Source organism: Phalacrocorax carbo, chromosome 15, assembly GCF_963921805.1.
Source record: "Phalacrocorax carbo chromosome 15, bPhaCar2.1, whole genome shotgun sequence".
In the NCBI taxonomy this organism is placed as follows: Eukaryota; Metazoa; Chordata; class Aves; order Suliformes; family Phalacrocoracidae; genus Phalacrocorax; species Phalacrocorax carbo.
The window spans coordinates 11,354,243-11,375,492 of record NC_087527.1 but is presented as its reverse complement, the minus strand read 5'-3'; the positions used below and the strand labels follow the sequence as shown (position 1 = coordinate 11,375,492).

At 41.4% G+C, this 21,250-nt stretch overlaps 1 protein-coding gene across 2 annotated transcripts in view; it reads right to left on the bottom strand.

The window, feature by feature from the left end:
• The window catches only part of TMEM132B (transmembrane protein 132B), a 256,479-nt gene that overhangs the window by 72,156 nt on the left and 163,073 nt on the right, over positions 1–21,250 (bottom strand). For both annotated transcript variants that reach the window (XM_064466383.1, XM_064466384.1), the window contains exon 4: positions 5,751–5,937. In XM_064466383.1, the coding sequence (XP_064322453.1) occupies positions 5,751–5,937 (187 nt within the window). The remainder of the gene's footprint in view (positions 1–5,750; positions 5,938–21,250) is intronic.

The window sequence follows — 21,250 nt, the reverse complement described above, 5'->3', positions numbered from 1 at the left end:
TGGATTAAATCGGCTTAAATAGTTATGCACAGCTTTAGGTGCTAAAACAGCATTTATATTCTCCAAAGCCACTCATCTGTGCTGTCATTAGCTCTTGACAGAATAAATTCTATCTCTTTTCTAACCAAAACAGTTTTTAGAGATAATAAGCAATAGCCTTGTAGGATTTTTAAAAATGTTTTTAAAAGTACCTTTAGGAGTATGAAAAGTGACTTACAAATCATTCGGAAACAGATAAAACTGAGTAAGAGTGACTTAATTTCCATTTAATTTTCCATTCTCTTCGAGCTTGGTTTATTCAGGTCTGATTAATTAATGTTTGTAAAGTGTTATGAAAACATAAAACACTACATAAATACTAAATAATAATAGAGTACTTAAGGAAAAATAATTTGTTAATTTGCATGGAGTTTTAGGAACCAGCATTTATTTATTTTCCCCATGTAAGCAGGCCCATTCAACCCCTTTTAGCTATCAGAAGATGCTCTAGCAGTTACAGGACAACGCATCTTCATGTATTTTATGTGTCACAGTTCACAGAAAATGAATTTAGTATGACTTGCAAAGTCGTATTTATAGAGGAATACACACACATAGATGGTTTTTGTTCATTTTCAAATCCACTTTCCCTCCTAACAGGAACTTAGCTGCAAAATTCCAGGATTAAAACAGCAGCACTCTGAAGGATTTCAGAGGTTGCTAGGTTTCGAGCTTTGTGTTTTCTCACCCTGTTGTCCAAAGAACTTAAGAATTTCACTGACCACTTCTAAAGCAATCTGAAAAAAAGTAACTATGATCAGAAACTAGGAAAGAATCATATATTTCCCCACATACTTGTATCTGGGTATCTTCTGACACCTTGTCTCGGTACATATATTTTTATACCTCTACAGCTACACAAGAGGACAATTATGCATATATCCAATTTTCATGCTCAGAAGGGGTGAATTTCCCAATCTAGCCGCATCTACAGAAACAAAACCTTCCAGGAACAAAACGCGGGCTATTGGTATAAGCACTTTGGGAGATCAGTTAGTTTCTAAAACAAAGGCTAGGTAGGATAGGTATGTGAGGCCCAGAATCCTGTCTGATCACCTCAGCGTAAGTCACATTGAATACTAGACAAAATAAACCACCTATTTCTCAAATGGTGTAAAATGCACACAGCAACACCACCTGGGACCAGATCGTACCTGAGGCTGGAAACGGTGCCAGTGAGACAGTAAGTGCTTTGCACTCTGAATTGATTTTGAGCTGGTGCTCTAGTCACTTGCTAAGAGGTAATAAGGCTGTGTTTGGACTAAAGAGAAACTGGGGGTTTTGTTTGGGGTTTTTTGGGGGGAGCACAGGCTGAAAGATACAGTACATCCTCTTACATCCTTTCATATCTCAAGACATTTCTCAAGTAAAAGCGAATGTGTTTTCCTATACGACTTTGGCTGTATGCACGCAGACGGGGTCGCTTCCTTTTCCACACTGCTCTTAGCAGCTGGGAATGATGGAAAGGACAGTATAGCTTAACGAGAGCACTCCCCACTATGTTCCTCTATACTAAGTGCTATAGGACTGAAGCCTCTCAGCAGACATCTGATTTATAGGCAGAGCCACAAGAACAACTCCCCAAAGAAAGCCGACCCTTACAGCAGCAGTAGGGCTATCACAGCTGTCCTCCATCAGCTCCTGAGCGAGGTGTAGCCTGCACGCAATCGTGATCACCCACCTTGATGCTGTCTCTTTTCTTTGCCATGCCAGCCAGGGATGGTCTGCATTCCCACAGCATCCCCTCTGTGGCCGGAGTCTGCATTGCGTGCCCAGAAGTAGAGATACGACTTTCAGAAAGCAAATCCTAAATTATTGGACTGTGCTTTTCCCATCTGGATGTAGTTCCCTTGGAAGTCCCAACTGTCTGGCTGTGTGCGGTTGTTGAAACTGGATGTTTCAATTAGAAGGAGCTTAAGGATTTGGGGAAAACTGTCAGATGATGCAGAAAGAGAGCTTTCTTTCAATATGAGGCTTTATTTACTCTCATTAATGCAAATGTTTTGGTTTTTTACTTTAAATAAATTATCTGAATGCACTGAATTTGGCAATAAATGACACTGAGATTTCTTATATGGAGGATCGTTCAAATTAAGATGGATAATTTGGGAGGAATTCTCAATATTCCAACACTGTATTTTAGTCGTATTCCAAAAAATATGCAAAACCCCCAAAACTCCACAGTATTTTTACAGTTATCATACAGAAGGAAGAACAGTTGGTTTTGCTACACTTCTACTTTTCTCACAAGCTAACAAGTTTCCAGTTACTTCCTAATGTCCCTATCAGGGCTTAAAAATCTCTGTTCCTCTTCAGTCACAGCATATAGGCTCTGCAGTTTATCATAATGTTCTTTCACCAAGATATGTTGGATAACCTCATCTCAGGAGCAGGCTAGGAGCACAGCTGATGGGTGCTACCCTGGCCAGGATTTCACCTGTAGACGCTCCCTGGCCCAGCTTCCTTCTGTGCACCTCAAACAGTGCTTATTAATGCACTGCTGATTTGATACCAAAGGACCAGCCAGAAATAATCTGCAATATCAATTCATTACAGCAAGATTGTCTGCTAATAAGGAGCTATTTTTTGCTACATAATGTGCAAAAATCAGCTGTATCTTCACTTAGAAAAACCCAAAAGCAAAAACTGAAAAATACGCCTTTCAAGCTCGCTACCAAATGTAAATGTTAAGAACATGGGATTTGATGTTAAGGGCTTCATAAACTCACTAAAGCAAAAAATAAGCTCTTTTCATCAGGCTATTATTCAAATGTTACCATGCAGTCTACCATATCTTTTTCCTCGAAAAAAAAAAAAGGCAATGGAATAATGAGAAAAACATCCCTACCACTATCTCCAGAGTCACCACAATGTAATGACAGAATAAATTATCTGGGGGCTCTTTTGATTCTCTCCTGTTTGTTTAAGAAAGTAGCATGGAAAAAAAGATAAAAGTCGTGACCAACTGCAGCAACAAAACAGCACTATTCCAAAGAAGAACCGAAGTGGCCTTACAGAAAGAGATCCACACATTAAAGTCAATTTTTGTTTTGCAGGATTTCACAGTTAATTTCTCCTCCAGTAAGCTCTTTCTGAATTTACCTTTCATACTGGAAAGAAATTTCTCCTCTTCCTGACACTGAGCTGCACTTCTTCATGCAAATGCTGGAGTCATTACCACTGAACCACCATGAGGTTTTGGTAATCCCATCAAAACATTCACTCCTGCAAATCAAGGACTAAATGTTTTGCTCAAACCTTAAACTCTCCAAGGAACCCTAGTTTTCATCTATAAATATTCAATGTTTACAATGAAAGAGTGGATACACTGAAAAGGAACAGCAAGTCATTTATGTTCAGTGCAGTGGCAAAGGCATGGAAACACACTGGTTTCTGGACCCTTCTCTGGTGCTCTTCTCAGGGACCAAGGTCCAGGAGATGACAAAACTCTCCTTTACAGGTACCACCTGCACTCAGAGGGAGACTGCCTTATCAACAAGCCAGGCAAATTTTGAAGAGGAATAAATGTTAAAATGCATTTAGTCCAATGAGGAACTCCAGGCCTCGGGAACGTGTTTCTCTGAACAACACAGGATGATGCATAGAGCAATTATTTTCTGCTCCTGACTGGGCAATGCAGTGCCAGAACCTGCACCAGTTAGTGACTGTTAAATGAAGCAGCACCGCAAATTGGCAAACATAAGAGAAAGAAATGCAAATACAAGCTGTTGTTCCTGCCATTGCTGTCATCAATTCTCATATCAGGCTTGGGCCAAGCCAGTCAAGAGTGCTCACGTGCAACAGCAAAGCAGTAGCCCACATGAGACACCTGTTTAAGGACTAAGGTCATAAATCCACAAAAGAAGCTTCTTCCTTTACTCCACAGTTACTTTACAATGACAAAGTGTCAGAGATGAGATTAGCTACACTTTGAATTCTGGTTCAGCCTCAGATTTTGTCCAAGGATATTTACAGACAGCTGAAGTGGCCAACATCTGCAATAACTGCAAAGAGGTGAAGTGAAACCCTGGCAGAGACAGCAGCGAATCTCTGATCCAACATTCACAATGGGCTTTTGAGTTGGATCCCCTCTTCTTTTATATCTGTGGTGCTCTGCATGGCACAAACTCCATGCTTTCCATTTGAAACCAGCAATGCTATGTGCAAGACTCTTCATGCACCACATTCTGTCATTATTATATCTGATCCACCGTTAGTTCTTGATAATATTCCATCAACACAATTAGAGTTTTGTTTCATCTCCTACACGCTTCAAAAAAAGCACTAGAAGAAAATTTTCTATTGACTTTTCTGCATACAATTTCTCCTCTATCACTGGGCTGCCAGTAAGTGTAGCCCTTGGCAGCAGGAACTGGAAATGAAAATTATTTAGGGTCTTATTTACCTTTACAAGCATCTTTCCTTGCTTTTGTCCTAGCAGGAGAAGCCAGTGGTCAGGCAGAGGAAGACACCAGTATTTGTCCGTTATATACAATCATAGAATCATTGAGGTTGGAAAAGACTTCTAGGATCATCAAGTCCAACCATCAACCCATCACCCCCAGGCCTCCTAAACCATGCCCTGAAGTGACACGTCTACACGTTTTTTGAACACCCCCAGGGATGGTGACTCCCCCACCTCTCTGGGCAGCCTGTGCCAGGGCCTGACCACTCTTTCAGTGAAGACATTCTTCCTAATATCCAATCTAAACCTCCCCTGGTGCAGCTTGAGGCCATTTCCTCTTCTCCTATCACTAATTTCTTGGGAGAAGAGACCGACCCCCACCTCGCTACAACCTCCTTTCAGGTAGTTCTAGAGAGCAATAATGTCTCCCCTTATCACTTATGGTGTAATAGAAAGAAAACCAGCACAGACCGTCTCAGAAAGGAAGGTCAAATGTTCATGAGAAGTAAACAAAAATTACCAGAGCGTTTCTGAGGGAAGTGGTGTAACATCCAGGCTCTCCAGCTGTTACTTTAGTTTTACACCAGAATATCCTCACTGAAATCACTGGTCATGCATGAAGCTAAAGCTCTAGTACTGAAAAGTCCATCAGGCCCAAACATAGGCCAAAGGTCCCTCCTAGAAAAGGTGTGTTTGGTTGTAGAAGGAGACCTTTTTAATATAAACCATCAGCTTCAAGCTGTCTGCACACATACACCTTAAACCCTGCCTGGAAAATATGGCCAACGCCTACATCTTCAGAAAGTATTCTGTTCCTTCTCTATAACTCAAAATGGACCTTTTATTAAACTGACACTTTGCAGCTCACTAGACTGTGTGGCTCTTTGGGGAAAAGCAAAGCAGAAAACAGTCCAGTTGTTTGGTTTAGCAATGAAGTTCCCCACACATGCATGCTAATCTATTTCATTGAAAACGTCCCAACTAATTGCAACATTTACCCTTAGAGCACATGCATGGCAGTCACATTAATACACCAGAAGACAATGGCTCCAAAGGAACTATTACCATGTACCAGGCCAATAATCCACAAACGGTAAAGGATTTTCACAAAAGACTCAAATGGTTTCCAAGGAGCCATTATGGCATATCAGGTAAATAAAATATTATTGAAATGTATTTTTTGCATTTAAATCACTTGCAGCAGGTGCATAGGAAGTAGCATATAATAAAATGTCTCGCATTCCCTTGAATACTAACAAGAATCAACAGAAACATTTAGCAAAAAGAAGCAGCAGCAAGTTCTTACCATTGCAAGAGGAACAATTCCTACAAACATTGTTCGGCTGACAAAGATCTCGGAGACCACCAGTTCGCTCAGGGAGTCATCTCGAGGGTATTCCACCTGCCAGGTAATTTGCTGGGCTCCTGCCAGGCTGCTAGTGTTGTCGACCTCAAAGTCCATCTGCAGGATCTCGTAGGAGGACATGTTTGCTCTGGAAAAAAGCCCAAAGTTGCCCACAGCATCAGTAGGATGTTAGTAACAAAATATATTTTGGTTTTTCTCTTCTGTTCACCACAAGATTTACCGCTGAATTCAACATGCAGACTTGAAGACACTGACAGAAACCTAAATCAAACGACACACTGGGCATTAGCTATACTTTATAGATAAGGTGACATTATATCTTTTAGTTTCCTCAAATGGAGGCATTTCTCCCATTAAACTCAGGCATTCATTCTCCGTAATCACAATGAACTTACAGAATAAGCCCCAAACCCTGGGAACTGCACTGCACAGATGTTGCTAAATTATTTAATGTAGCATTATTATAATTTTGTTGCTGCAAATACGGATGCTTCAAAACAACAGAATACTTGGGCCATTCCTCATGCTGTATCAGAAATGAGCTCCTGGTGGGGTGCGGGTAAAGTCTTTCAAACCCAAACTTGTCTTTATCTCAGTGAAAAAATGGATTTACAGATATTATATGTTACAAAAAATGGGGGGTAGATTATCCTGATTTTCAACGCATGAAAACATTCTTCCCAGACCTGTAATTATATGGTGATCATTATATAATTTTCATCTGGAAATAAAAGTTTAAAGGTAAAGAAATGGATGTAAATGCATAGAATTCAGAACTGTATTTTAAAATTACTTCTGCTTCTTTTGTTAACAACACCACTTAGCACTCTCCTCTGGTCCAATGCTATGTAAATATTAATAATTAATCCTCAGGTTAGAAAGACAGATCTTATCTCCATGTTACAGAGAAGAAAACAGACACCAAGATTTAACTGACAGCACTTGGCATATCCACAGCAGGGACCTATTTAGAAAACAGACCTTTGCTCATCCAGTGCTTTACTTCCACAAAAATTAAGGGACTTTACAAAGCAGCATACAGGGTTGCTGCCCCAATTTCCCCAGACAGACACCCGCAGTGTGGAGACCTGACGCAGCGTACAAAACATGGAGGCGGGATGGAAAGGCAGTTAACTGCAGACCCAACTGCTTAATCATATTCCGCTGAAGAGACCACCAATGTTATCAATATTACTGACGTTTCAGGGTATGTGCTTATAAAATAGGTTAAAATCTGGATTTGCAGCATGTTGGGCCATTCTGTAGTGACTTGAATGTGCTCTTACTGCGAGCATGAGATAGCTATTTCCCAATCTAGGGATGTATCCTGTGTATGCAGGCACCCCTCAGTAATTTCATCCTCTATCCTGTCCCATGGTACTTTCTTTGTGTGCCCTTACCCTAAAGTAGTGACTCCAGGAGATGTGTTCATAGAAAGTTTTAGCCTCCTGCTACAATGAAGAGAGACTTAAAACATCCTTTTCCTCTTCCCAACTGCACAGAGGCAGAATCTGTTTTTGCCATATGTTTTTGAAGGCGCATTGTAAAGGGAAAAAAATCTGAACAGAAATTATTGATTTTCATGTTTTCTTTCTGACAACAAACACCACAAACATATGCTTCAATGCCTGAAGAATAAATATTTTCCATGCTGACAGAAGATAATATCCACCTCCAGGCAAAACTAGAAGCTATTAAGGCATCTTTTGGGTGGCCAACCAGACAATCAGCAAAAACCTTTTAAGACAAATATTATTACACCATACTAGGGATGTAATTAAACCATTTCTGTTAAAAATGTTACCACTGTGGGCACCATGATGGAGTACTCAATTTTATAGCTTTCTGCGTATCACTTCTGGCCGTTTGTTTTATCTAAATTACATAAAATTAATTTGCTTACAACAAAGAAATAAAATTTAGAGATGAGCTCTACACTAACTGCGGGTCTAGATCTTGGGCCTGTCAAGGTATGTTTAGATCTGCAATTTAGGTTCAATCTGTTCAAGTCAATAGTTGCCACTCACAAAACCACCCACGAGTGGTTTCAAATTCAGAACAAAACCACTGATAGAGGGTTTTGCTTTAGATTCACCACTTAAATAATATGTCAGGTTAGTCTGCACTGATAAATCCATTCCACATGTCCCATTAATTAGCACTTCTTTGTGCTCCGTCCATCATGCCTTCAACTATTCCTTTCCTATTTTCCTTTTTACGCATCCAAAAAGTAACCGTAATAGTGGTTTTATACTTTTAAGACAGACTGGAATTCAGGTCTCCCTAAGAGAAGCATGTGTGTCTTGCCTATATAGCAAGCCGAAGTAATTGGCAGGGAGTAAAATGACTCTTGTGCCTGCAAGTGTGCAAAGACCTTCACTGCATCCTTAGCACAGCTGTATAGCTATAAAAGACATAAGTTTCATTTAAAGGCAGACATGGTTATACACTGGTTATACACTGCTGGATTAGAAATGAGTCTCTGTGCATCTAGAAAAGAACAGCAACTCACATGCGTAAATCTTCCTCTGATCGAACTAATATTAACATATGAACTAAAGCAAAGCTGTCTTTGCAGGTCTCCCAGGACTCAGGACTTCCTAGGTCCTGGTTCCAAAAAGAGTCCTTATCATCACCTGGAAAAATGTGGCTTGTCAAATGTTTTCTGCTTTGTCTCATAAGCAAATCATGTAGCATGACATATTAATATTGATTAAAGAAGAATCCACTTCTTTTCATTCGAACCTTTGCTGAAGGAGACACACTTACTGTATCTAACCATCTTTCACTTAGGGAGTTCCTCCTCTGAGTGTATAGCTTTAGCAAACCAGAATTCAACTTTCTGGGCTCCTTTATTCACCAGCAGGTTTCCAGTTACCTTCAAAACAGCAGGTCAGTGAATTTTCTCTACAATAACGGTCTCCCTTTTTTCCTCTTTAGGACAAAGATTCAGCCCTCAAGCAATCACAGAATCACAGACTGGAGGGGGCTGGAAGGGCCCTCTGGAGCTCACCCCGTCCCACCCCTGCTGGAGCAGGCACCCCCAGAGCAGGGGCACAGGGCCGCGTCCAGGCGGGGGGTGAATGTCTCCAGGGAAGGGACCCCACAGCCTCTCTGGGCAGCCTGTGCCCCTGCTCTGGCACCCGCACAGGGAAGGGGTTTTTTTCTCATATTGAGGTGGAACTTCCCGTGTTCCAGCTTGTGCCCGTGGCCCCTTGGCCTGGCGTTGGGCACTATTGAAGAGAGCCTAGTCATCCTGACACCCACCCTTTAGATATTTATAAGCACTGATGAGATCCCCCCTCGGTCTTCTCTTCTCCAGTCTGAACAAACCCAGGTCTCTCAGCCTTTCCTCAAAAGGGAGATGCTCCAGCCCCCTGATGCCAAGTGTTAGGCTATCTGGAACACAGAGTACCTCACGGACTAATCTACCCTGCTGTCCTGAGTTTCTTCCCAGGTTACAACTATAACAAACCCATGATAAAACCTGAAAAGTTAATTTCTTTCTTGCTCAGACTAGTGCCTTGCTACTGGCTGCTGCATCTCTTATCCTACAGGGGTTTCTTTCCTAGTGGGAAGATCAGTACTATATTCATAATTCTTGCAATTTATTAAATATCCCCTAAAATACCATGTGGGACCTCACTGCCTTTTTCCACCGAAATTGATGGAGGTTGCTAAAGTAAAACCAGAGATAGATTAAACCTAATCAAGACCTTAAAGGTTAGCTTTTACTTATGTCAGCACCATTAGCTGATAAATCCACATTGCAACACCTGTATCTAAATTTCTCTCCTGGCTACGCAGCACTACACTAAACCCCTTTTTAAAAGGAGTCATTTGACCCTGCCATGGCAAATCTTCAACTTTTAGCCCAATTTGTAGCTGGTGGCCACTATGTTGGTCTTTGTAGTCAATATCGATCTGTGACTGCCTGGTGAAGACAAACCACTACCAGTGGGAAAATCCACTGGCAGAGAAGATGACAACTCTAACTCATGCTGTTATCAGCCATTAAATCCTGCTAAACCAAACTTTATCCTATAAAGATTTTTCAGCTTTTTCTTGAGACTTATTCCATTTTTCTCTTAAATAAGTTTGCACTATTGGGAAGAGTCTGATGGAATCCAAGGACTATAAATCACTTCTCCTTTCCACATCTTTCTTCTCTTTTTAGTTAAATATTTCTATTGTCCAGTGAAGTCTTTTTCCGGTTTAGAAGGATTTTGCCAAACCCTAGTTTAGAGGAGCAATAAAAAATAAAAAGTCAAAATTACTTTTATAAAAAAAGATTATTTCCTGCAAGCATAAGGAAAAGACCTTATAATTTTAGGCAGCTGGCATGCTTGCTAATAAGTCCATTTCTATGAAAATGAGTTCATAACTATTAATTTTGCCTGCTCCTGATCTATTCTTGATGAGCCTTTCAAATTTAGAAAAGCGCTTCATGATTCTCTCAATTTGGTAATTACTAACTCCCTTTGATGAATCCAGCCCAGTGTTTCAGACATGAGACATTCATTACACATTTTTCTTTCTGGTGAGAGGAGAAAAAAGAAACCATGGGCTTGGATTTATTTCCTCTTGCAAAATCCAGTAAGTAGGCCCTCTTCTTCAAAATGCAATTTATAATCCTTTTTGTGTACTTTCACAATATTGCCTCTGCTAGGTACTAGAAGAACCCCCAAAATCTTGAGATTTCTGCGCAATTTCCTGTTGTCTAGCCTCACATGTATCTAATGCATTCAAACCAGGTCCCCAACAGCCCAGCCAAGCTTTGTAACATACACAGTCGTCATTCAGCGCCGAGCAGTTAATAGGCATGGTTGTGCTCCCAGCCTGGAATACAAGAAAACAGAGGTGTTTTGATTTGGGGTTTTTTTTTTTTCACTTGGTAGGGGTTGGAAGGGCCCTCTGGAGCTCACCCCGTCCCACCCCTGCTGGAGCAGGCACCCCCAGAGCAGGGGCACAGGGCCGCGTCCAGGCGGGGGGTGAATGTCTCCAGGGAAGGGACCCCACAGCCTCTCTGGGCAGCCTGTGCCCCTGCTCTGGCACCCGCACAGGGAAGGGGTTTTTTTCTCATATTGAGGTGGAACTTCCCGTGTTCCAGCTTGTGCCCGTGGCCCCTTGGCCTGGCGTTGGGCACTATTGAAGAGAGCCTAGTCATCCTGACACCCACCCTTTAGATATTTATAGGTATTGATGAAATCCACCTCAGGCTTCTCTTCTCCAGGCTGAAGAAACCCAGGTCTCTCAGCCTGTCCTCAAAAGGTAGATGCTCCAGTCCCCTGAGCACCTTGGCAGCTCTCCCCTGGACTTGCTCAAGAAGTTCCCTGTCCTTCTTAACTGGGGGCCCAAAACTGGATGTAGCCCTGCAGATGTGGTCTCACTAGGGCAGAGTAGAGGGAGAGGATAACCTCCCTCGCCCTGCTGGCCACACTCCTTTTAATGCACTCCTTTAGCACAGAATGGTAAATCCATGCTTAATAAAGTCAACTCTAGCTCCAACCAAGTCCAGAATAAGAAGATAATCAGGACAGGAAAATGTTGCTGAGTCCCAGGACTGTCCTGCAGCGGACACACCCAGGCGGGCAGCTGCAGGCACGCAGAGCCCAGCTGCCTCGCTCAGCTTGCCAAGTTGAACCTGAAGTGTTTCCTCTGGATGTACATTAAGCCATAAGGGAGTGAGCGCTCCACCCAGAGGCAGAGGCTCTCCTCAGTTCGGAAGACTCTCCCAGTGGAACAAATCACAGGCACTACAAAAATAAGGCTTGAGTTTCAAGTGCTCCTAAACACCCTAGAGAACTCTTGCATTACTGCATTGAGATGCTTTGTAAAGATTCACGCTGTTGTTGGAGGGCTATCTATCATGTTACCTTGTTACATATATCCTGATTGATTTTCTTCCTGAATCTGCTAGTGTATGCAAACAGTAGGAAAAATATATATTTTAAATCTGAATCGAAAAAAAAATCCAATATCAGATTTTGTTTCTCTACATTTATTATCTTAGGAAGTATTTATATGGAACTGCATAGGCTTTTTTCCACAAAATAATAGATTGCTGTGAAGGTCCACCATAACTCTAATGTTAGAGGTTTTAGTAAGTACTACAAAATCACCTGGCATTGAAATATTACCAAATTTAATTTATTCCCATTTTTTGTCTAAGCAAAACATGGAATTATTGCATTAAGTACTAGAATGATACATAGTGATTGATGTTATGATGGCAGTGACAGCCTAAATAGTTAGTAGGTCCCTTAAATAAACAAATGCCTATTATTAGCCATTAACAGAGACTTACATTGCTAACCAAACTGAGGAGCCTACCCTACATATTTTTAGAGAGAATGAAATATGCAGAATGCCACAGTGAAGGACGACAGTGCAGGGACTTCGCAGCGCATTCAGCTGGGTGTGCCACTGGCGCACGGAGGGTTTGCTGGCTCCCGCTGCTGGATCATCAACAATTTAGTTGATAAAAGTCAGACCCTTCTATTAGTGCAGTTGGCCATTACAGGAAATCATGATGTTTCATTCATTCATTCATAAAATAATGTTTTCAGTAAATGGCAATCTGTTTATGAGGCTCACAGCAGGGTAAACAAAGCTAAAAAATGGAGCAGACTCTAGGTAACTGAAGATAATAAAATGTCTGGTATCATGTTTCTTGAGAATCTTTTCAAGGTTAATAATGGTCAATTCTTACTCTCTCTAACAAATTGTCACCAAATTCAATGCGAACAGGATTATATAAGCAAGGTACATTAGTTTATAAAATATTTCAGTAATACAGGTCTCACTCCTCTGATCTCAAGAGGATTAATTTCATAAGTAGGTTTTACTGAAGAGCAAACACTTACAAAAGGAGGCTTTTCAATGACTGATTGGAAATGCTCAAGACCCTAATTTCCTGCTGAAGTCAAATGAAGCAGCAGACGGCCAGGACCTCTTGGGGAAAAGATCCAAATCAAAGGTCCTGACCTTCTCACCCTAAGGAAATTAAGATCCCAGCAGCCCAAGATGAAGGAAATGAGAGCAAAGACCTACTGTCAGAGCAGCATCCAGTTTCTGAATTACAAAGATTTGCATACAGTCAGCCCTTACACTTTGTCGAGTGCCACTTTCCTGAATGCGGGCCCTGGGTGACATGAACTGGCAGCAGCTCACACCTTTAAAACCAGGGTATCTTCAAGCAGCTACAACATCCTTAGGCACACATCCTACTTGAGAACAACTTACTGGGGTGAAACGGCTACACCTCGTATTACATTCAAAGTTTGACTTTATGATGATAAAGGATGTTAAAACCACTAGCTGAACCCTTTTTCTTCCAGCATGCATCTTTTTCATTAGGCTGTAAGGACACAAAGCTCTACACAAGCTTGGAAGCAGCCTACTCACACTGTTTGCCCAGGGTAGTTTGCTGGGAAAGGGCCTCATCCTGAGGAGCACCGGAGACGGGCCTGGCGGGAACCCTGCATAAATAACTGCAGGTATCCCTGGCGAGTGCTGCAGTGCGGATGAACGTCCCTACAAGCCAGGGCAAACTACCTGCGTGTCCTGAGTACTTCTGCAAGCTTTTGCATCCATGTGAAAATGTTCAGATGACACAGCACCACTGTCCCTTACTGCAGAGCTGCCGGGGGTTTTTGTTTTGCTGAGGGAAATTGGACAGTTGGGGGTGCAAGGCGGGCACAAACACTTGACAAAAGCCCTGCTCACTCTTCTTCCGTGCCACAGCACAGAAGTGCAAGGCAGAAGTCCCAAACACTGAACAGAGAACAGATGGATGGCAGGTTGCAAGTAAATCTGCACGGACAGAAGAAGGTTGCTTGGTTTCCTCTCATGATGCATTTCAAAATTGCAATTTACAGTTTGCTCTGTTGTCTAACAGAGAACTTGCTCTATTGTCCAGTTTACTTTATACCAACTACAGGCTTTTCCTAAACGTTTATTGGTGGCTGATCTTGTTTTTCTTTCACTGATGTAAAAATTCATGCTCTTCACAGATGCATGGGCAATGTAAATGGCTACAGAGCATAAAACCAAGCTGCTAAATCTGTTAATAACGTATGGATTGACACAGCACTTTTTAATAATCCAGTAAAAGCCATAAAGAAAATATTTTTGTTTAAAACACGCCACCAAGATCAGATATTATTCATGTTATTTTGCTTAGCCAACATTTTCCCACAACTGAAAACAATAAATCTAAATAATGAGCAAACCTTTTAAGCTCTTCAGCTTCTTCCACTGCCAATGCACAACTGTGCTGCTCACTAACAACTTGCAATAACTTCCACTTTATTTGATTTTATCAACATGATCATGACAACCCTGGAGACAACTGAGACAATTGCTTCAATTATTTTTATTCGCTTCCACCCTTGTGACAGCGTACAACAATTCTTCTGGTAAAAGAGACCTTAGATATGCTTTTAGTTAGCCTTTAACAAAACAGGGCTTCTAGGACCAAATTCAGTATGGGTGTAATTGGTGTGCTCCATTGGTAGCACGTATCGCTGGGCACTGGGACTCCATTTGTTCCTTTGTCATGACTCTCCCCTTTAGAAACAGCATGTAATCTTTTGGGGTTTAAAAAAGCATTTTGATTGCACTGGAACATTTTTCTGACTACTATTTAGAACCTCTTTATTGCTGTGCTGTGTATTTCTTAAAATAAAGATTCTCTGTCAGGAGAAAGCATCTTGCTGGGGAATGTAACAAACACACCCAGTGAGAAATTGGGGCCAGGGTTTAGCTGATGCTGGATGCGTATCTAGAGGGAGCTATTGTTGTTTAAAAAATAAATTATTTTCTGACGAAAGACTTATGCTGAATCCTAACCAGTTAATAAATATCAACAGCCCAAATGGTGCTTATAATTTTTCTTTAACTATTCAGAAACTCTTACATATTTACATACCATAATCACATGGTGTATTTTCAACACTGCTGTGCAAGCAGCCGAAATAAAGCAGAGATGGACTTTTAAAGAGCCAATGACTTAAAATTCAAGATGATAAATTCAGTGATATCAGAACTTCTTTGTGACGCAGAAACTCACATACAAAGACTCTCCCTCCACAGACTCTCAGAAGACCTTTAAAAGAACAAGAATACAACTCTGGGAGGCACTTTTTTACCATGGCCTGTGCTGCAGCTGAATAACCCACAGCATGGATATCTTCAGCCAAGCTGCATGTACGTGTGAAGTTAATGCAGCGAATGTTTCACTTGACCTCAAAGAAAACAGAGTGCATGGTCAGGGGCATCCAGAGACTCAATGGTGGAGACAGGGAATGTACCCTAAAAATCACCTGCTGGAAATCCTTGGTGGCACACTGCAATGCAACGGGACAGACTCTGGGTCTGTCTACAATGCCACCACTTAACAGACAAAGAAATTAGCTTCCTGCAGGTAATTAAGCAAAAGGAAAAGGCCACTCTTCGTTTCAGCTCCTCCGCTATCTCTATACTTGGTTATTGACTAACCAGCTCAGCATAGCTGAAGATGCTTCAGAGTCTTGCTCTTCCCCAGCTAATCATGAAATGGAAGATGCGCAACAATGTGCCTGTATAGTCTTCCAAATTTATTGTCTCAGGAAGAGCAACTCTGCGTGACAGCTCCTGAACTCATACAATTATGTAAGGCTCTTGAATTTTATATTTACAAATACGTACGTGGTTTCTTCTTCTCCCTAGATAGAGATAAGAGCTTCAGTAAGTGACCTGGACATACCCTAATGGCTCAAACCACATTTCCAACATGTTTCTTTGGCATTTTAAACACCTTATGATTTTTATATGCCTGACATTAGCATTAAGGGCTCAGACTCTTTTGTATACACCAAGTGCATCAGAAAAGAAAAACACAACCAGACCTAGGAGAAAGTTACTAGCAATCCAGTTGCTGTTTTGATTTCAGAATTACAATTGAGGCTGACAGCTGGATCTCCTTGGGGAGAAAAATCAACCAGAGGGGATCTAAATATGTAACTCCCCACACGCTGAATTTATGAATGAAAGGAAAGGGGAGACAAGCTGCAGACTAACACAAATACACCTAATGTGCTGGAGGATACACGAAAACAGTGACAAATGGTGTTCTCCTCTTGAGGATTTAAAAAAGCTTAATTCAACATCTTTTGAAATTAATCCTTTGCTTAATGGGCACACAGTATAAATGAGTAAATAACAGAATGCTAAACAGCTAGCGAGGGCAATGAGAAATTTAAAAAGTCGGGTTTTCTCTACCTAAAGCTTGCTAAGTGCATAGAACTCATGGGTCTGCTGTAGAAGCTACTGCAATACCACCTGCATGAAATAATTAAACAAATCAAAATAGTAACATGGGCAAGAACTATTCTGTTCCTCCTACATTCTCTTCAGATTTAAACAAGATTAAGCATCTAATGAATTAGACCTAGCTTCCTTTGAATCTAATGTACTCTTAGAGGGAGAGGTAATGTGCAGGGTGTCCTGTGGCTAATTCACACTTCTGCTGAGAAATAAATGGCCATGACAACATCCTTAAAGAAATTAAGGCAGGGATCAGTGTAGCCCCATTAACATTAACAGAAATGCAAAACCTTCTCTCTCCCCACTTCCCAAGACACACATGGTGTGCATAATATTGTTTTATTTTATAGGCTGGTAATTATATTTTTAGAAAGAGTTAAGCTTTTCCTCTCACTGTTGATCCCACTGAACAGACTGCAAAAACGTGAAACTGGCATAAAAACACCAGTTTCCTATGTTTTAATTAATAAATAAGATTCACTTATCCACCTGAGCAAACACAGGGTGGATGAGGGTCTGCATTCAGTGTACAAACAGAAAGAGCCATCTACAGTAATTCTATGTACCTCCACCCTTTGCTAGTTGACATCAGCTTGAAGCCCTATTCTTCACAACAAAACTAAAAGCAAGAGAGGAACAAGCAGTTATAATGTAAGCCACTCCATTAAAAGCCTACTTTCGTCCTAAAAATGAATCCAAATTTCCCTAGAAGTGCAAAGATAATTCCAAATAACAAAAAGCAGAGGGGTGGATTTAATATTTCTCTTTTTAAAAGTCATTCCACAATTACTTTGTAATGGGATGAAAGTAAGGTCAATACAACAGTCACCACGTTAGGTCTCCAGGTCACCTTTTCAAAGGGTAATCACTACTTTGTCACACTTGCAAGACAATGATTTCCCAACACATGATGAATTCAAATGTAGTGCCAGCTAATGGGATGCACTGGCGGGGGCTGCTGGGATACTGCTCAGAGCTAAGGTCATACCATGAATAAATGAGTTCTGGCCCAAGTGAGTAATAAGTGAGGTTAATTCATTTAGGCTCTGAAAAGGAATAATTAGAAATGGAAAGGGGAGAAGTGGTGTTCCATCCCGCCTTCCCCACTCCCCTGTTTGTATGATAAAATGTCCTCCCAGGACTTCATGTCAATGAACTTCCTCAGCAACGAAGGCTTTAACAAGTGGGGCTGAGCAAGTTGAGCTGCTCCCCGGTGTGAGGCAGAGCAGACACCTGCACCATCGGGAAGAGTCCCCTGTAAGGACACTGCACTGAGGACGTCTCACATTTTCTCAGGGAGTCCAAGCAATATATGACCTGTCCAGAACAGTAACAAAAATACTGGTGGGGTTGATGTGATGTTATGTTGACTCCCTGATTACCCCCTGTAATCGTCACACAATTCAGGGATTGTTTTACTTTTTTATTTTATTTGCCACAATTAAAAATGTTACCTAAGCAAAGATACCAGCTGTCATGAAGAACAGAGAGTCAGATAAAAGGATTTCTAGAAAGAGAAGGCAGGTTCCTACAAGCACAGCAAATCATGCTAAGCTACATAAAATATCCTGAACATTAAGGGTTAACATGAAGCAGAATTTACAAAATCATCCTCCTGCTATTCCTCTCTTTTCTGAACCTTTTCAGTATTTCATAATCCCTCCCCTCCTCCTGCCCCCTCCCTACTCCCTTCCTCCCCGTACAAGAATATGCTCAGCCCTGGAAAATTGTTTAGCTGAAATCCCTAGATTTTGTCGAGCCCTGGCATTCTTTGAGACAGCTGTATTTACACCGATTGCTGGTGGGTAGTCATGCTGGAAGCAATTAGCTTTCATGCTTTTTCAATATCCCCTTTCAAAAACTTTGAGATCCCTCATTGCTATTGATTTAGATGTAGAGAAGCACAGAAGAAAAAAAAAAAAAAAAAAAAAAAAAAGAGTTCATCCATATGCTGAGCTCCTTTAGTCTAATTCAGATGCAGCTCCCACCACCTAAGGCATGCCTCCACAGACACGTTCCCAGCCCATCACTGAAAATATTCAAAGGCCTTGAAAGCCATCACCACAACACTCAAAGACAGCAACTTCCAACACTGCTGGGCCCAGGAAGGGTTCAACCAGCCAGCAGCCATCTCTCATTTAGATCAACAGGTTGCAGTTGAGCATCTCTGTTGAGTTTAACAACACTTTCAAGAGTGTCCTTTATATTTTTCTAAGAGAAAATCTGTCACTGCTGGACTACATAAAAAAAAAAAAAAAAAAAGAAATGGAAAGGAAAACATGGTATGATAAGACAGTAGCTAAATGTATACTGATTGCAGTAATTGCATCCATTCCTCTGCTGGAAAGTCTTGTATTGTATTTCTAATATGTGCTGATAAGTGCATTCACAACATGATTAACTGCCTCCAGACAAGAATGGCTATTATGTTTAACAGACTGATTAGCAAGTGACAGAGCTGCAAACCGTACTCCTAGTAAATTGGCTGCTTTTAAATTACAGCAGCTTTTTATGGTTCCATTTTTAAAATGCAATGATTTCTTACACATATGCAACGTAATTCCTATCTGACTATAAGTAATAGAGGATACTGAGCTTTTACCTTTTAATCTTCAGATCTCAATTAAAGCATTCCTCATTTTCTTTTTAATTACAGGGAAATCTGCACCACACATGGTACTCATTAGGCAACATCCTGTCTTCAAAGCCTCTCAAAACCTATCCTTAAACTCAGGGACAGTGATTCTAGCCCACCTCTGTTAGGAGTCCTACCTTATTTAAGCCACCACTTTTGCTGGTTCTGTAAACAGTCAACTAAGACAGGATTTATTGTATTCTTCCCAGCATTTTATTAATTCCCTCTTCTTACTGTTATGGGCACCTTTCCCATGCACTTTCACAGTGACCTCAGAGCAAGGCAAAGGGAAGAAGCGCTGGGCCTGTGCCGCCAACATCCCTGCTCACCTCCTGGAACAGAAATCAAAGCAGAGATCTCAATTCTGACCTCAGTTCAGACTTGCCATGGCAAAAGGCTCGCTCTTGCTATAGCCAGGTTTATACCTCAAGTGAAATGAGCTCTTCATTAACTCCCTGTATTTCAATAACAATAGTAGGATTTAGGCACACAGTTCCTTGCAGGGCTTCCGAAAATCTTGCTATCAAATATGTGGTTCTGTTTTTGTTGATTGCTCTTGTTTTTATTGCTGTAACATATGAGAGCACCAGTCTTGGATTTGGGTCCCCTGTGTATTTCATAAAAAGCGCAACTATAAAGACAGTCCTGACCCCAGAGAGCTTGCAGACCACGAGGCAGAGACAGAAAAGAGATGTAACAATGTGCACCAATTTAAATTCATACAGAAAGCACAAAACCCTTTCAGTACAAATTTATCTAGAGACTTTCAAGCTCAATGACATCATGTACTTCAAACCAGCTTATTTATAACATAAAGCTTAGTATAAATTGTAAGGAGATAGAATAAATCAATTTGCTCTATCAAAGAACTTCATCAGATACAATACAGATGGCTCTGCTACCATGGTTAAAAATAACCTACATATTTTTAAATCAGCTCAAGGCATTTATCAAATTAGGAAACTGGTGGAGGAGGATGTTGTCTAGCTTGTATACAGTAATGGGAATATCCATCCAGCAGTTGGGTGTTTTTATTAATCTTATCTCATGTGTTTATATCTGGACAGTCAGCTGAACTGGTAGAATTCAGTTTCCCAAAGCATTTATCTTTGCTAAATAGCAGGACAGAACAGCTTGAAGTTGTTTATTGAATGTAGATGGGGAGGGGGGGGAATCATCCAAAGGACAACCTGATTGTAGAACAGAACATGAAACACTTCAGTAACAAAACCACTATAAAGCAAACCTGGCGTCCTGGCTGAGCAGTCCAGCGCTTTATGCTGGATAAAAAAGGATGATGGGAAATAACAGAGTCCAAGAGGTAAGCCCTACAGTAAATTCATCATCGGGGAAACTGCACCATAGCAGTGGCCCTGTAGGTCCTGGCACCCTCCTGCATCGTCCTCAACCAGCCGGCTTGTGTTTCCCAGCTAATCCAAACCAGGCAGGGAGACAGTCTCATTGCCCGGCAAGGAGACAGGGCTCCCCACAGCACTGCAAATAATACTGTTTGAAGAATGAAATTCATTTGTTTCTCAGCTTTCATCGCTCTTGTTCTCACATTCCACCCACAGAGGGAAAATTAGATGCTTGTGTTTGCTCAGGATTTATTTACTGAAGAATTTACTTCAAGATTTTTGAAGGAGCTATGCCCAGCTCTTCCCACTGGAAGGAACACCATGATGCCCCAGCACCTCTGGAGAGAATGAACATAAAGCCAGCATGAACAGCTCAGAACACATAAGCCCAAAGAGGCAGAATCATTCTCTACGCTGGAAGGAAATTCCAGCTCCTGTGTAACCCCTGCAAAACGAGGAGGGAGAGCTCATGCTGTGACCACTTTTTTTTTTTTTTTTAAAAACCAGGTATAATAAGCTCCTGGGTCAGCCAGAGCTTCAACATCCACTGCCTACTATTTTTCTTCATAATGAGCTCCCTAAAGAAGACCAAAAGCTTTTGTAACTCAAATAAAGCCAGATTTCATCACAATAAACCTCAAATATGTAACTTTTTAAACAGGGAAAACTCAAAGCAACTACATCAAACAGAGGAGAAATAAAAAGGCTTATATCCAGCTCTCCCCCTAGATCGTGGTGTCACTGCAGGCAGGTCCTCCACACTTGGTCCCAGCTAAGCTCGAGACTTCCTGAGCTGCAGCAAACCCTGGCCCAGACCTGGCAGTCCCCAGGCAGATCCCTCCATGCCCTCCCATAGCTGGCTGCCAGCTTCTCCTCCCCTGTGCGTCTCTGCACCAGCCACCGGTGACCAACTCCATGCTGTGGCCCCTCCACACCATCACATCATCCCTTTCCTGGGAGGACTTTTGCAGAGCACGCTCAAGTCTCACTGCCAGCTCACTGTTTTGCACCTCCCCTTACTGGATTATAATGATGGCCTCCCAGTTCAGCATCAAGGTCCTTGTACAATCTCTTGGGGTCGGAACACTGACCAAAGATCTTCTAGTTATTTGACGAAGCTGTATCTAGGAGGTTACTCC